Genomic DNA, 18,116 nt, shown 5'->3' with positions numbered 1-18,116 from the left:
ACACACACACACACACACACACACACACACACACACACACACACACACACACACACACACACACACACACACACACACGAGTTTCCTCCTGAAATATTCAGAGTGGAGAGAGGCAGGGCAAGGTGAGCCAGTCAGTTAATGGTCGCCGGGACAACATGGCCACAGAGTGTAGGGGGAGAGAGCGAGTGAGTGAGAGAGACACAGGGCCGGATGGATGCCCCGTCCCACCCATTCACACACACACACACACACACACACACACACACACACACACACACACACACACACACACACACACACACACACACACACACACACACACAAACATAGGTGTGTGTACAGAGAATAGGCTATAGGGCCCTCAACCACAGCACCAGTGTGTGTAAGGGTGTGAGCCTGTCTGAGTGATGACTTCTTAATGATGAGTAATACTGCCTTAAGCAGTGCAAACCACAAAGAACAAATCACTCCATCAGTACTCCTGAATATCATCCAAAATGCAAAAGCACTACACTCGCATGCACGCTCATACACATGTACACACCCCTCCCCCACAGTCTCTCTCTCTGTAATGTAAAATGTGAAGTGTAAGCAGCAAGATCTTATGTGCAAGCACAAGAGCTGATTGGCTGACAGGCTTCACTCCAGCAGCAGACATGAACCGGTCATCACTCCCGCAAGGAAGCACCACACACACACACACACACACACACACACACACACACACACACACACACACACACACACACACACACACACACACACACACACACACACACACACACACACACACACACACACACGTGACTGCAGGCCTTCATCTGTATGTTTCTCCAGTGCTTGAAATCAACACAGAAGAACTATATCTCGGAATGCTTTTGTCGTTTGCGTTTGCTTAATCAAACACAATCTTCACATACATTAATGATAGTCTGAAGGGAACACAGATCTACTAATGCATCAATATGTATACATTTATCAGGCCAAGAACACAAGTGTGTCAGCAGTATTTCTCCTTCAGGACTCACTGCCCTATAATGGTAGACCAGCACTGAGCCGTTTCTACACTACTGACTGTATTGTTCTAAAGCTTTAAACCCATTAAATAAGTAAGATGTCTTCAGACTATGTTCATCATTATGAGCCATTCGTCATCACATGGTCCGAGTCTCATTACATTTGGGCAGAATGATGTTAACACTATTCAAGTGGCACAAAAACGAACGCATTTACCTTCATGCAGCAACTGTAGGACACGAGTATAATTCTCTTCCGCCACTTCTGCTCACGGTACACTACAAGTCTGACAGAGTCAACCAATCAGCTGCAGCCGTTCTGGTGGAGCTGGAGCTCAGTGGTGGAAACACGGAATGACAGAGACCGCTTCCCCACTGGTCACACTCCAGGAAACCAGAATGACCGAGACCGCTTTCCCACTGGTCACACTCCAGGAAACCAGAATGACCGAGACCGCTTCCCCACTGGTCACACTCCAGGAAACCCAGAGTGACCGAGACCGCTTCCCTACTGGTCACACTCCAGGAAACCCAGAGTGACAGAGACCGCTTCCCCACTGGTCACACTCCAGGAAACCAGAATGACCGAGACCGCTTCCCCACTGGTCACACTCCAGGAAACCAGAGTGACAAAGACCACTTCCCCACTGGTCACACTCCAGGAAACCCAGAGTGACAGAGACCGCTTTCCCACTGGTCACACTCCAGGAAACCAGAATGACCGAGACCGCTTCCCCACTGGTCACACTCCAGGAAACCCAGAGTGACAGAGACCGCTTCCCCACTGGTCACACTCCAGGAAACCCAGAGTGACAGAGACCGCTTCCCCACTGGTCACACTCCAGCAAACCCAGAGTGACAGAGACCGCTTCCCCACTGGTCACACTCCAGCAAACCCAGAGTGACAGAGACCGCTTCCCCACTGGTCACACTCCAGCAAACCCAGAGTGACAGAGACCGCTTCCCCACTGGTCACACTCCAGGAAACCAGAGAGACAGAGACCGCTTCCCCACTGGTCACACTCCAGGAAACCCAGAGTGACAGAGACCGCTTCCCCACTGGTCACACTCCAGGAAACCCAGAGTGACAGAGACCGCTTCCCCACTGGTCACACTCCAGCAAACCCAGAGTGACAGAGACCGCTTCCCCACTGGTCACACTCCAGGAAACCGGAACCGCCCAGGAAGATTCAGAATGCTCAGCCCTTTAGTGGTTGCTCACATTGTGTGTTTCTGTCCATATGTACATTCATGCTTAATTCAGCAGTTGAAGGAATTGAAAGATCCCATAGAAGTCCAAACACACCCAAGTATAGACAGTCTAACGCAAAGACGCTTGCACAGGCAATAAATGACCAAACACACACATCTCGTCATCCGCTACAGAGAGAAAGGAGCATGACTTGAGCAATCTGACCTTTGCCCCTATAGCCCAGAGTAAGTGTAATTTCACCCTTCCATAGCAGTGCACTCTTTTACACACAGTCTGGCTACTGTATCCAGGAAGTCAACTCACTTGAGAACAAAACGATTATCAGATGACAATTGGATCCTCAACGACCTCAGGGCTGTTTTGTAGAAGTGCCTGCACTGAGGCGAAAGAGAAAGCGAGTGGCCGGGATGTTTGCACAGCGCAGGTGCACCGAACGCCCTAACTGCGTAGCTGCGAGGGTCGCGCTGGTTACCCGTCAACCATTAAACGGGTCAACTCTCCCCACAACTTACCAATGGACAGTTCAAGTTAATCACAAACCTAACAGGTGTATTAAGATGTTCTGTGTTTTCAATAACATTCTTAATATGATCGAATGTTATCGGTATGTTACGAAAATAAAAAAAACGACATAGTTCAATAGAAAGTTTACTTTCGTTTGAAACAACTCCGTAGAAATGCATGAATAGTATACACCGGTTCCGTGTGTAGACGGATTAATCCTGTCCCCATGACCGGTTTGCGCTGTTACTAATCATCGGCTTCAGTTTCAGTAACAAATTCACCTGTCGTCTCTCAAAAATGAGCGCCTTCGTTGTTTGTGCCGTGTTCCTCATAACCCATTTACAACACGGAAAACGTCGTTTAAACTTCTTACCTTGGCTGGAACTCTGATATTCGCCGCTGTCGTCCCGTTCCGCCATTTCTCCCACGTCACACGACAGGACTACAGGCGCGCCAGCGAGCTCAGGTAAGATTAGGAGATGCGCGCGCCCGGCGAGCTCAGGTAAGATTAGGAGATGCGCGCACCCGGCGAGCTCAGGTAATATTAGAAGATCCGCGCACCCAGCGGGCAGGTGCAGAAACACACAGATACTGTTGAGTAACGTCACCTTAGGCGAACAAATCCTCTAAACCCGTTCTGAGTTTATATAATTTTTGATATCAACACGTTTCTGACCTGTTCTGTTACGTGTGACTGTGGGATCTGCGCGCAAACACAAATTTGCTCTGACCAACAGTTTGAGATTGTAAAAGGAACATGTGTAGTGGCAAAAGTATCGGATGCCACCTAGTGGCAGAAAACCATGTGAACATTAGTGGAGGCAATTTGTGTTTTTCCTCTGAAAACAAAATAGCCAAAATATCACTTTTAAATTAAAAAATGAACGTTTGTGAAATGTATATTTCGACTATTAATGAATTATGTTTTCATAAATGATGTTCGCCATGATTTAACAAGACCTTGAAATATGGAAAGCCTACATTCATCGTCAGACTGTGTTCAGTGTGTGCGTCTAGGTGTCGTGTGTGTGGCAAAGGTGCATGATTTGATTATTTGTTCTGATGAGTAGATATGATCCTAGAAATACTGACCTCAGTTTATGTGTTCAATTTCCTTACTTCTATAAGTATCCACAGGGTGGCGCTATATTACAGAAGAATCTCTGAAAGCATTTTTATGCCAACTCTCCAGATTTCCGTTCTGGCACCCCCACACCACAGCTCGTGTCCGTGTTTTCTTGCTCTAACGCAATTGGCTCAGCTATTAGGGGCTAATTAGGGGTTAATTAGGGGACAGCTGATGGGTTGATCCAAAACCGGAAAGACAATTGGAACATCTGAATATAGCAGAGGTAACAGTTTAACATGGCTTCTGTTCCAGTCACAGAAAAACGAAAGTCTATTGTTTTACAAAATGTGTGTGTGTGTGTGTGTGTAAAGTCTATGATGTACCTTAGGCAAACTTGGAGCTGTTCCAGTCACAAATTAGATTCGATAGACTTACCTTATTAATACCTTATTAAAGTATCTGGCTTTCAAATGAACTATGTGCAATTTTACTAAATATAAAAATCACTAAATATACAAATACATTTTTATATCATTAAATCTTATATTAAAAGCTGATGATTTATATTCTAAATGGCAACAATTTATGCTACACTCGTTAGGAATTTCAGGTTACCATATGAAGGAATGACCTTCACTTGCTATAGATGATTTTTGGTTTGCTATCAAACTCAATAAATTTTTGAAACAATCATACGTTATCTCTGTGTGGTCTTTTAAAAAATGCACTTTTCGGTGAAATTTAGATATATGTGGGCACAATTCTTCTAAAAGTTGTACAAAATTCTACTATAAATGTCCAAGCCATTTTCATATTAAATGAATTATTTTTCATGAACAAATATATACATGCCTGCATATTATTATATAAAAATAGAGCAACATGTCTTGGAGTAAGAGTGTGAGTCCCAGACTCGATGAGACTGGAGAAGGTGCAGGAACAGAAGAGAACATGGTGGCTAGCCTAGTTATTCAAGTCCAGCTGTCTGTCATGGCACTTTATATGGTGAATGCACGAATGTGAGAGAAATAGACAGAAAAGACAGACGGAGAAAATGGGAATACGAGGGAGGGGGAATAGGAGGGGGGAGGGGGGTCACGGTTATATTTAGGGCACATGTCCCTAGAAGCCTAGAGGTGTGTAAAACATATATATATTTTTTAAATGTCTATCCCCCACACATGCACATTTTTATTTAATTACTGTATATGTGAGTTTATCTGTGTGTGTTAAAGAGATTGAGTTTTTATGAGCTTATGTAACATAATGAAACTACCTCTAATGAGGTGCAGCAGCAGTCACAAACTGTTCTACCCTTCCACCCAGGAGAAATAAAGAGAAAGAGAGAGAGAGAGAGAGACATTTTATTCTGAATGCGGATCAGTCTGGACAGTTGGATGAGAGGAGCAGAGTTCATTTGGGGACACACAGAATCTAAACATCACTAGATCCTTTTTGCACACTTAGAACAGAGCTAAAGCTTTCAAAGCCGCATTCACTCAAATCCAGAATGTGTTTCTGTAATGTAGGGAGAACGAGGGCTTATGAGACGTGCATGTCAGCCACTCGGTCCAAATCACACTGCTCTTCCCCAACCTGTACAGCGCATGCTGCATTAGCGATATCGTCCAGCAGCCAATAAGCGCGCGCAAGAAACGCGCTCGCCAATCCTGCGTTCTCGAGCACTTTGGGGCAGTCGTCTCTGCGAGAATCCCCTCCCACTAGCTTTAAGAGCGAGAACGGGGCTTTAAATAGCAAGTGTTTGAAATTGTGACCATTTGCTGCCTCAGAGTTGTCGTTCCCCCCCCCCGCATTACGCTCGCTCATCCTTCGCAATGTCCGCCGCCAGCGCCGCCGAGACGTCCACGCAGCTGCCGCCGTCTCCGGGGCGCGTGTTCTTCCAAACGCCGCCCGGGGTGGGCTGTGCGGGCAACGCTCAGATGTCTCGGAATGACCCGGTTCAGAAGAAACAGGGCAAAGTCACGGTGAAGTACGACCGCAAGGAGCTGCGGAAGAGATTAATTCTGGAAGAGTGGATCATCGAGCAGCTGAGTGAACTGTACGACTGCGAGGTGAGCGCGACCCTCCAGCCTCCCCAGGCGCGTCCTCGCTCGGACGCACCGGCTGCACGTCAAACAACACCACAGGGGTGCTCAGCAGCCCGGCTGCCTTCTCTCAGCCCGCAGGGCTACACGGTCAGCTCCATATGCAGCTCGTGTCTTCTTTGCCTTTAGAGAAACTGCTAAATCGATGTTCTCCGTTATTTGACCTACATTATCCCTGGTCACTTCTGCGGCGCTTTTACGCGAGTACAGCTCGGTGTCTGTTCTGGTATTTTTAAGTGAACGCGACATGGTGGTTTAGTGTCTGTAGGTATGTGAGATCATTTGTGACTTTTAAAGTAGTCGAAATGGCTGCGAGGACCGGACAGCTGTCAGACGACGATTGTCTGGGTTGTTTTATGATCTTACGTCTTCAGAGCCAGACAGAAAATGTCCCCGAATAAGACTCACTGTAAGATTCCGCAGGTGTATTCTTGTCTTTATTTGTGAATGTGTTATTGGGAAGTTTGGGAATATTAGGATGCCGAATAAGCTCAATCACGAGTGCTTTGTCCAGCGTTGCGTGGCTGTATCGTTTATTTGTCTTGTCTGATGCATTGGCCCACTGGGCTTATGTGGAACGAACACATCGCCTTATATCGCCATGTCCCTTGGATGTGCGCTGGGAAGCCCGTGGCTGTAATGCTCGTGTTTATACACAGCGATGCGTATGTTGGCAGCGCCTTTTCCATCACAACCAATCAAATCTCAGCGCGATGACCCCGTTTAGCGCGTCTCCTCAAACGCACTCGTGGCACCGGTCTGCTGTTCATGCGAGAGAGCATCCATAGTCTCTCTTTCTCTCTCTCTCTCTCTCTCTCTCTCTCTCTCTCTCTCTCTCTCTCTCTCTCTCTCATTGCGTATGAATAGACTAGGGTGAATTCAGGCAACGAGGCACAATACCCAAATATATTTATCGAAATTACTTTCTTAGCATTTGTTCAATTACAGTGTAATCTGTTTACCTGTAACATTTAGTGTTATGAGTATATTATTATTATTTAATGCTGTTCATAGTGGTGATGTGGCCAGATGTGCTGAATCTGATCTTTTTAAATGAGGCTGAATCATTCTTCGCTTCTCCGAATTTCACCCTATTTATATTTTGAATGACTGTCATTTTCCGCTTTATTGTAGCGACATCTGTTGTACTGGCAGTGCATGGCATACAATCAAACCTGAACATTAAACCAGCGATCGTGAAATCCTTTTGTGCTTATGAGTTATGAGTGAATTCAAACCGTGTAATGTTCTTCTCTAATATTTTTTGCATTCCAACGTTAAACTCAAATCCAACCGTTACTTTCGTTTAGATTTTTCTACATAGGCGATCACGTTGAACGTTAATATATTTAAGCAGCCTCACAGATTCACATCGTATTTATAGGTTATTGAGTACAGAATCAGGTGCATTTAGGGTAGCTCGAGAGGTTCGTGATGTGGCATATCCACATATCGTTAACAAATCAGACATTGGTCGATTGTTAACCATCAGTGGGATGAAAAAAACAATATATGAGGTAAACTCAGTGTGCGATTTACATGCCAACGACGCAGACAAAGACATCAAACAGCAGAAAATGAAAACATCGGTCTTTTCCCTCTTAAGTTGCTCGTTTGGTGGTGGGTGTAATGAATGGGGTCCAGGTTTGACTGATGACAAAGTGCTGTGGTCAGCACACGCGTTTAGGTTAAGCACAGACGAACAAACTGCAAGTGATTTTACTGCTGATCTCTCCATGGAATTGATGGTGGTCTATGAGACGGAAAATGATCTCAGTTTGAGTTCGCAGGGAATCCTCATTTATCGTCCGGGCATCGCAACGAATATAAGCAGAGGTGTGAACGGTCGAGTCGTTCAGCAGATGCGGTTAATTCATTCATTTTACTTTGGTACATTTGTTGTTATTTGTTTGACCGTTATTGTTTGAACAAACATCCATTCACCTCCTTAAAAACACTGTGTGTACACTAGACGAGTGGTACTATGAGTTTCTGTGTTTGACATCAGTGCATTCAAGTCTTCTTTCCTAATAGCCACTGTGAATGAAGGCCAGGTGACCTTCAGAAATGGGCAGAAATGGACCTTCTGATCTGAACATGAAACTGGAGACCATAGAAGACACGGGGGACGCAGGAGAGGACGGGGTGGTCCCGTTGATTCTTGTGGGAAACGCATCTATTTGTGTCTGGTGTGAACCTGTAGTGATGTTCCTCCTCCCACATGCTAATTTACTCCTGGAGAAGATTAGAGCTGTGCACTTGTGTTCCCAGGTTACATCATTATCTGCTGGACAAGGAGGTATTTCCTCCTCGTGCACTCTGCTGCATCAGCACTCTGACTTGGGGAGTAGGAGAGAGGGAGAGAGAGAAGTGGGGGTAAAATGGACAAAATCAGGGTGACCGACGTAATGTGGAAAGGGAGGAGCATGACGAGGGGGTGAGGAAGAGGGGGAAGAGGGGGAGGAGGAAGAGTGGGGAGGAGAGGAGGTGAAAAGGAGCAAGTGGGGTTAGCTCTGTTCAGTAGGAATCAGCCACGCTGCTGATCATAACCCCCCCCCCCCCCCCGAGACTCACTCAGCCCAAAGAATCTTTAGCTTACTTCACGATATTGAAGCAGTGTGTGTGTGTCTGTGTGTGTACATAGGTGTGTGTATGCACATAATGGAAAAGCTTACAGCAGTGATTGTTGTAATTGTTTATTAGTCTCAGGCTGGTCACAGACGTACGTGGGCCTGCTGACACATCACTCCTGCAGATCACATGTGCACGGAGGAGCCGCTGCTCTCTTAGTCTTGAGTGGCTTGTAAATGTCACCCTTGCACTAATGATTTGGGATGATGTGTTAGACCTTTTTGCACAAATGATGGTCTGCGTAGCTCAGAGGAGACTGTTAACAGACTCAGTCACTTTCTGAAATGGTTAGGCTTCATTATCATGTATGAGTGGGCCTGCTGTGATGAAACTCTCTCTCTCTCTCTCTCTCTCTCTGTCTCTTCCCCCTCTCCCTCTCCCAACTGTCTTGCTGTTCCTGCGTGTCTAACTGACTGTATGAATCACTGGAGGTCATTTCAAAAAGCTGAACAGGCTTAACAGAGTACTGGCAATTCAGTCTATTTTGGGGACACAGCACAGCAGGTTGTGAGTGTGCAGATTCTGTGTGTGTGTGTGTTTCTGAATGATCAGGACATACAGCAGGTTCTAATTTTGTCAATAGTATCTTCAGGAGAATGTTCAGTTTGTGTTTGTGTGGGGGCTGGTGCTCTGATCTGTCGTGGGCTCTGACTCTCACTAAGGTTATTTGATTCAGGTGGCAACAGTTGCTGAGCTGATACTGTTGTATAAAATCTTTTGTTGATGCACATAGACGCTCTGTAGCATAGTTGTTTCATTGGAGGTTCTGTATGTACCCCCCCCTCTACACACACACACACACACACACACACACACACACACACACACACACACACACACACACACACAGAAACAGAAACTCTCTCTCTCTCTCTCTCTCTCTCTCTCTCTCTCTCAGAATCGATTGTTCTTTGAGCCTCAGACTGGAGGGGGTGTCTGTCTGTCTGAGGTCATGAGGGATTACATTTCATTGTGCTGAGCTGAGTGTGTGTGTGTGTGTGTGTGTGTGTGCGTGTGTGCGTGCGCGTGTGTGTGTGTGTGTGTGTGTGTGTGTGCGTGTGTGAGCACATGTGTACACAGGTATAGGGAAAAGTCATTCATATATGCTTACCTAATATTACATACAGTGTAAATAATAATGCAAATGATTGATACTGTGTGTGTGTGTGTGTGTGTGTGTGTGTGTGTGTGTGTGTGTGTGTGTGTGTGTTATGTCAAAGTGAAAGGGAACTTTCCTCAGTTCATCTCGTCACCACAAAAGTCCCTTACCTATTCCATAGACTAGAAGAGGCTCATATATCACCCCATACTGCCTGTGTGCCTTTGTGTACATGGGACTCTGTTAGCTTTGTTCTGCTAGCAGTCTGAGCGGGCGTGTGTGTGTGTGTGTGTGTGTGTGTGTGTGTGTGTGTGTGTGTGTGTGTGTGTGTGTGTGTGTGTGTGTGTGTGTGATATGGACACTGCCGTCAGCTGTACATCTGGCTGGTCCCATGAGCCCTGCTGACTCCTGCGGCTGGATTATGGGGCCAGTTTATATTCTGATGTGAACCTTCAATGGATCCGTCTCCTGCACGCCCTGCAGGCACACGAGCGTCTGATCGACCGGCACAACTAAAAAAAATGCAGATTACAAGGTTTCATACTGGCTGGGTTTTTAATTCATAATGTATGCAACAGTATATGGACATGCATCTCTCATACTTTCTCATTGGAATTACTTGAAAGTAATCCCTAAGGTGAAAGTATATTTGATTTGGTAGACTTTGGTCTGGGTATTGGGGGAAGCTGTGAGACTCTTTGCTATTTGACTGCAGGCTGTACTTATTTGGCTAATGAAGTGTTATCTTAAGGTGGCTAGCTACTCTCTGTGTCTATTTATCTTGATGGATTTACACTCTGTGATTGATTAGGAGGGTCTAGGATTTGTCGATTGTTTTTCTTTGTTCAGGCAGGTGTGGGGGGGGCAGATTCCACTCTCCTCTTTATTCTGAGTTTTTAGTGCACACTGAGAGATACACATACTCCCCTGTGTATGTGCATGTGTGTAAAATGTGCTTTGTGTGTTTGTGTTTAGGAGAGAGATGGACATTGTGTGCTTGTCTGAACATGCATCTGTGTTGTGTTTACGCAGCTGGTCAGCACGAGTGTTCGAGCTCAGTGAGCCTGGCTATGTAGTGAGTGTGTGTGTGTGTGTGTGTGTGGGGGGGGGGGGTGGTGGTGCCCATGTTTGTTTCAGAGGAGCCTGTGGTTATCATTAAGAAGAGGGGTGTGTAAACAAACCAGTTTGAGTCTGTCAGCAAATACAAACATAGTTAGAAGCCTATGGGTCCTGTATGTAGAACATATGAAGATGAATGGCTTTTCTGTCTGCCAAATGGAACATATAACATATTTATTACAAAACTGTATAATTACTAAGTGGTGGAGCTCTGTTACGGATTTACTACTGCAGTAGGCGCTCTGCTTTATCGTTTCCCATTTTGATTAGTTTTGTCTGTTTTATGATGTACTCCCTCTGTGTGAGTAGTACATTACGTTGGAGGAGATTCTTGTTGTTTTCCTGTTCAATATGTACAACTCAATATGAAGAATGTATAGATACATCTGAAAAAAGAAAGAAAGTGATTTTGTATGAAACACACTGCAATATTATTTGAAATGTAAATATTTTACACTAAAACGCCATAATTGGCAAGAGGTTTTAAGAGGATTAAATGCCAGACAGTTGCGAATGACTGTAAGTAGTGGACAGACAGACAGACAGACACACACACACACACACACAGTCCAAACTCTTCTGTTATTAGCTTTGCAGACCAACACTAATCACTCTAACCCACTTCTTCTCTCTCACTCACTTTCTTAATCTCTTCCCATCTTTGCCTGTACCTGTCTCTCTCTCTGTCTGTCTCTGTATCTCTCTGTATCCCTCTGTCTCTCTGTCTCACTCTCCTTCTCTGTATCCTCTCCCTCTCTGTCCTCTCCCTCTCTCTGTCCCTCTCTCGCTCTCTGTATCCTCTCCCTCTCTCTATCTCTCTCAGACACACTGCCCATTATTTCTATCAATTCAGCTCATGTTGACAAATTAAATAATAAAATCAGCAAAATGAACATAAAAGAGTTTTAGAATGATAGGAATCGAACAATATTAAATGTATTATTTTATAAACGGTTAACATTCACCAATGTCTTGTCTTGTCTGTTGTCCCGTAGACTGCAGAGAGGTGCCACAAGTCTCACCTCGTGTCTGATTACCCCAGCCTTCTGTTTCTTCTGTTGTGATTTAACACAGGGAGGTGCTGAATTTTCTTATAGATTGGGTTATTATCCATAATGCATATTTGATTAATAGCAGTTTCTGCTTCAATAAAATATAAAAGCTGAGTCTAATGGCAGAATGCTTATTAAACAGACTCCCACACAAATCCAGAAGATAACCATTAAGGTGTGTGTGTGTGTGTGTGTGTGTGTCTGCTGGAGTGTGTGTGGGTGCACAAATGAGTGTGGGAGCCTCTGTTTGTGGGTGAGATTGTGTTTTTAATGCATAGCGTATTCTGTACATCTGCAGTATTTAAAGTCCTTGTGTGTCCTTTGGGTTTTGTCTTTGTTCTGTCTGATGAGTCTGGCACTTCTGAACATTCAGAACGTTTTGCCACTTGGCTTAGAGCGACTGCTGTCAGCTTTATTCCTGTTCAAATGACTGCTCTGCTTGATTATGTGAATGTACTGTGCTAGATTTACGTATTTAAGTAGAGAGAGAGAGAGAGAGAGTGTGTGTGTGTGTGTGTGTGTGTGTGTGTGTGTGCATATGTGTACATATGCATATGTGTGCATAAGAGATGAAATTGAACAGGAGGGTCAAGACTCAGCTGTGTATCCAACTGGCAAACAACCATGGCTGTCACACACACACACACACACACACACACACACACACACACACACACACACACACACACACACACACACACTCAGACCCTCAGATTCAAGCAAAGTGCTGTTTCTCAGAGCTAGAGAGTGGAATGAAACTGAGATTAAGATTATTCCTGTCCATCATTTACAAGAACCTGCTCTGGTTGCTCATGTCTGTCGGCATGCCGTGAGTCCCCTCGTCTCCCTGTCCCCTTGTCCCCCCTGTCCCTCTGAGGGACTCTTTCCTCCAGTCCTCTCAGACATGTGGCACAGAGGTTGACCCCAGGCGGGGTTGGTGGGAACGGGGACGTAGCCACGGGCTGTGTCCCGAAGCCACACTGACACCAGTGCACAAAATAACACAGAGCAGGACAGTTTGCGGGACACTTATGAGAAAAGGGGAGGTTGCAGGACATCTGTCTCAAGGAGGAAATGTTGGTTTCTTTTAGCTGGGCACTGTATGTACACAGCTCATTTCTTCTTTTCTTCCTGTTTTCCAGTCTATCACCTTTCTCTCTCTTTCTTTCTCTGTCTTTCTCTCAGTCTGTGTGTGTCTCACACTCACATGTCTGTCTTTCATTCCAAACAGATTGCTAAATGGAAAATCTGGCCCTTCCTCCACTTCAGATGTAGATGGGGTCGTATATTTATAGCTTTCATCTTGCTTTCTATGTGTGTGTGTGCGTGTCTGTGTGTGTGTATTTGTCATCACTTTGGTGCAGTGTTATGATTAACGAGGCTACAGATTAAACTGAGCCTTGTGTGCCATGAACTTCAGAACATTTCAGAATCTTGTGGGATGGTGTGTGTGTGTGTGTGTGTGTGTGTGTCTTTGTGACAGACCTCTTCTCCTTCTCACCCTTCTGGCACATTCTTCAAGTCCTGCCTAACACACACCAACTGACTAACACTACACACAGACACACACCAACTGACTAACACTACACACAGACACACACCACAGCACTAACATTACACACAGATACACACCACAGGACTAACATTACACACAGATACACACCACAGGACTAACACTACACACAGACACACACCACAGCACTAACACTACACACAGAAACACACCACAGCACTAACACTACACACAGAAACACACCACAGCACTAACACTACACACAGACACACACCACAGCACTAACACTACACACAGACACACACCACAGCACTAACACTACACACAGATACACACCACAGCACTAACAGTACACACACTTCTGTGGTAGAGGTTTATTATTCCCTAATATTTCCAATAGTAGAAACACAGACTTGCTTTTCTCTAAATGTAACTAAACATCAAATTGTAAGTTGAACGATTATGTTTGGTGTGTAACAGGAGTTCAAAAGTGTGATTGGTGTTAGTGTGTGTTAGGTGGCCTCACTTTGCACTTGCTGGGGTCAAGGGTTACAATAATGCTTCCTGTGTCATGGGGATCTGTTGTTGTTTTTCAGGAAGAGGAGATGCCTGAGGTTGAGATAGACATTGACGATCTTCTGGAGGTGAACAGTGAAGATGAGAGAGCTATAAAACTCCAGGTGTGTATGTGTGTGCTTATGTGTGTGTACATATGTGCATGTGTGTGCTTATGTGTGTGTACATATGTGCATGTGTGTGCTTATGCGTGTGTACATATGTGCATGTGTGTGTTTATGCGTGTGTACATATGTGCATGTGTGTGCTTATGTGTGTGTACATATGTGCATGTGTGTGCTTATGTGTGTGTACAAATGTGCATGTGTTTATGTGTGCGTACATATGTGCATGTATGTGTTTGCTTATATTTAAACAAGAGAAAGAGGTATTGCACCTACCCTAGCAACAACCATTTCCAGGCAGTCATGTTCCCATAATCCCCCTGAGCTGTTTCTCAGAATGATCCTGATTGGGTTTAACTGACGCTGCTGTGCCTCTGTCTCCCCAGGAATCCCTCACAGACTGCTACAAGCCCACGGATGTAAGTCGGCCCATATGTCCAACATGTACACAGGGATCGTCTGATGGCTCTGTACAGTACCAGCCCGTACTGTATGAGTTAGATATTTACATTAACTGCTGCAGGGACTTATATGACTGTAGATATTTCAGCTGTGGCTTTTAGAGGAAGGACTAATTAATCCACATTGTGGTGTTTGGCAGCACAGAGCCTCTTACGTGCGCGCGCACACACACACACACACACACACACACACACACACACACACACACACACATGAACAAGGCTACTTTACAGATGTATAATTACAGAATGTACCCTCTTTACTCTATTCCTCAAGATACATAGATAAACAGATTGGTGAGTGTTGTACAAACACGTGTCAATGTTGTACAAATGTGGATCTTGTACAAACATTCAGATATTGTACAAAAACGCACTTGTGTAGGTTTTGTCCCACATAGGTGAAAATAATATTTGTGCACTAAGTGGGGAATCAGAACATACAAAAATAAACAAAAGAAGAAGAAAGAAAATCTTTCTTTTCTTCCTACATCGATGAGATTGACTGGAAGCAATAAATAAAATATAGTTAATTTACAGTTAATATAAACTTCCTATTAATAAAACACGTCTGTGTGTGTGTGTGTGTGTGTGTGTGTGTGTGTGTGTGTGTGTGTATATGTCTTCTCATAACCGATCCTCAAGTGTCTCTTATGTTTTCATGCTATTTCTGGTGCTACCCATATGGACAGAGTTCTCTTGACGTTCTTCATATACACATGACACATAGTGTTGACTCTGTAGGTGTGCACACCAGGGTATCTCCCCTGATGTCAAACCCCTTCTCTGCGCCGTGCCACAGATATGCTGACATGCAGGAACTATAATTGAGCCCAGCGTGGTGCACGATTCGCAACACATCTGTTATGCTGGAGGTAGTGGGCATCCCTCTGGTGGGAGTGCTTCCTGTTCTGGGCGAATGCCAGTGTTTTGGCCTTCCATGACCATTCATGAAGAACTGGCTCCAGTGTCCAACCCTGAAGCCTTTGACCATAACTCCTGTAGTGTTCTCCGTTTTTTCATTTTTGGATGCTGCTGTATATAGCATCAACCTTCCCGGCCGTGCTGAGCCTTTCTAATCTGGACACCAGCCATCTTGAACTGCAAATCTGAAATTAACAGCATTTGAAGGAGTGTGTGTGTGTGTGTGTGTGTGTGTGTGTGTGTGTGTGTGTGTGTGTGTGTGTGTGTGTGTGTGTGTGTGTGTGTGTGTGGGTGGGTGTGTGTGTGTGAATAAGGCATTAAAACCAGACCAGTTACCTTACAGAAGTCAACTAAGCTAAAGACACTTACACACACACACACACACACACACACACACACACACACACACACATACACACACACACACACACACACACAGGAGCTAAGGAGTGAGCGGTATAGTAAACGCTAATGATTGCTCAAGGGCAAAGCAAAAGGCCACTATAAGTGAAATAACTGAGCAGATGAACTGATGTTGACTGATTGTGTGGCTGCCACCCCCCCTCTCTCTCCCCCTTTCTCTCTCTCTCTCTCTCTATGTTCCTCCCTCACTCTCTCTCTCTGCAGGCTTTTGTGCAGGAGCTACTTGGCAGGATAAGGGGTATGAGGAAACTCAGTGCCCCTCAAAAGAAAAGCCTTTAAATGCTCACAAAATGCCAACGACAATCCAGCAACGAGGACAGCAAGTCCCACAGTCCATCACGAGGCGTGAAAGCCCACGCCCCCCCCCCCCCCCCCAGACCACGCCCCCAGCTCTCTCACCCCCAAGACTCAGTTTCCCAACAGATTTCTTACAGTTCTGACTACACATCCCAAGCTCCAAATGCTCAGTCAGGACTTGAAGAATCTGAGTCCCCAATAAACGTTACTTAGTTCCTAGTGTGCCCTTAGTGTAGGCTGCCACAATTAAGAAGGGCTTTGAAAGCCTGTAACCTTATTTACACTTAAACACTATGGGAGCAGGGAACTGCTTTCATGAGGTTTAAATTTAATGAAACACAATTTAGGATTTTCTCTGCATTCTGTATTTCTTTGCTTCTCAGCAGTAGAGTCTGTTCCATTCTCCTTTGATATTTCTGTAGTATCGCAAATCATTGGTGTTGGATTTTAGTTGGATCATTTGTCTGACTGACCTTTTGGAAGTCAAGAATTTGGATAAATAAGCTTTGGTCCTAGGCCTAAGCTTGAGGACACCGCCACCATGTTTGCATGAGGAAATGAAGAACCCTCCCTACCAGACTCAGGCATGCTGGGTATTGTAGTCCCTTAGAAAGGGCCAGTATGACCTGTAGTTTAGTTCATGATTCATTTCACAAGCAATGTCACATATCATTATACTACTACGTTGCACATAATTTGTGGCTGGTGAATGAAATCGCACCATTGTTAACATATTTTTCGAGTGTTTGTATTTAGGAAGACATGGCTGGATTTCATAGGTCACAGTTCTGAAAAGCTAAGACAGGAGATTTTGAAGCATATGGATCATATAACAGACAGTTATATGACTATGTCTGGCACGTATAGCTGATGTAAAGTGATATGAGTATGTGAAGGTTTTCAAGTCATTTAATGTGTAGAAGAACTGGATGTTTTTAAATGTTAGCGTTTTAATTCAGACAACACTTTTTATTTTTTTACCTCTTCATTTGTACAATGGCTGCCAAAGAATACAAAATGGTGGACTTAATATGAAGAACTACAACAGTACGTCAACGTATGTAATCATCATGTTAAAATGTCAGCACTAGTCTTCACCTCAAAGGTTTGAAATCAGTCAGATATTGCTTTGAAATATAAATCATGTTATAACAAGGAAACCAGGAAAATAATCTACTATGGTGCTGTTCCTCTTGTTTCCCTGTTTAACACTCCAGCACAGGGACAGGAAAATTTGGCCTTCGTGTCTGAGAGAGTGAGTGAGCGAAAAGCAATTTCCTGTGAGTCTACTTATGACATTTCTAATGTTCTTATGCTGTGTTTCTCCTCATGGGTTTGTTTCATCACTGGCTTGCACACAGACGGATGAAGGTTATTAGGAGATGCACCATGTCGGCTGTTGCATTTCCTGTTGTTAAGAGCGGCTGTTATCAGCAGTTTGGAATGCAGAGCAGAAAACACGTTGGCACGTTGGAGAGGTTCCCCTGAGCAGCGGGCGGGTTTTAGAGGTTGTCGGATATGGTTTTGGTTTGCTTTGACACTTTCATACTACACACTGTATGAAAGATTCTTCAGGGTTTTTTGCGAGGGTTAGCTGATGTATTTTTTTCTGAGAACATTTAGAAGTGCATTTGAGTGTTTTAGTAAATGACGTCCTTACTTTTGCGAGTAGTTTAGTGGCAAGAAGGGAGCGTTTTGAGCATAGCACTCACATATGAGACACTGTTTTTTTTATACCTTATCAATATTACTGTTTATTCTTATGAAAGATTTACATCTTCAGGATTTTTATTGACTGTATATCTGCATTATAGATATTTTGTTTTTGTATTATTGTTGTAATTATTATTATTATTATTATTATTATTATTGTGTGCGTGTGTGTATTTTGCATTACTTTAGTTATATAATAAAGAAAACGAAAAAGCTGTTGGTTTAGTCTTATTGGAACTCCAAACAGATTTGGCAGCTGCACATCCATGATGTGAATCTCCCATTCCACCACATCCC

At 44.3% G+C, this 18,116-nt stretch overlaps 1 protein-coding gene across 1 annotated transcript; it reads left to right on the top strand.

The window, feature by feature from the left end:
* The first annotated feature begins 5,552 nt into the window (after window positions 1–5,552).
* ppp1r14c (protein phosphatase 1, regulatory (inhibitor) subunit 14C) lies at window positions 5,553–16,578 on the top strand. Its single transcript, XM_076984291.1, has 4 exons — window positions 5,553–5,874; window positions 13,918–14,001; window positions 14,388–14,420; window positions 16,014–16,578. Exons 1-4 carry the CDS (start codon window positions 5,638–5,640, stop codon window positions 16,086–16,088), a joined length of 429 nt encoding a protein of 142 aa, XP_076840406.1. The 5' UTR covers window positions 5,553–5,637; the 3' UTR covers window positions 16,089–16,578.
* The last annotated feature ends 1,538 nt before the right edge of the window (window positions 16,579–18,116 follow it).

Source organism: Brachyhypopomus gauderio, chromosome 21, assembly GCF_052324685.1.
Source record: "Brachyhypopomus gauderio isolate BG-103 chromosome 21, BGAUD_0.2, whole genome shotgun sequence".
Lineage (NCBI taxonomy): Eukaryota > Metazoa > Chordata > Actinopteri > Gymnotiformes > Hypopomidae > Brachyhypopomus > Brachyhypopomus gauderio.
This window is presented reverse-complemented; position numbering and strand designations above follow the sequence as displayed.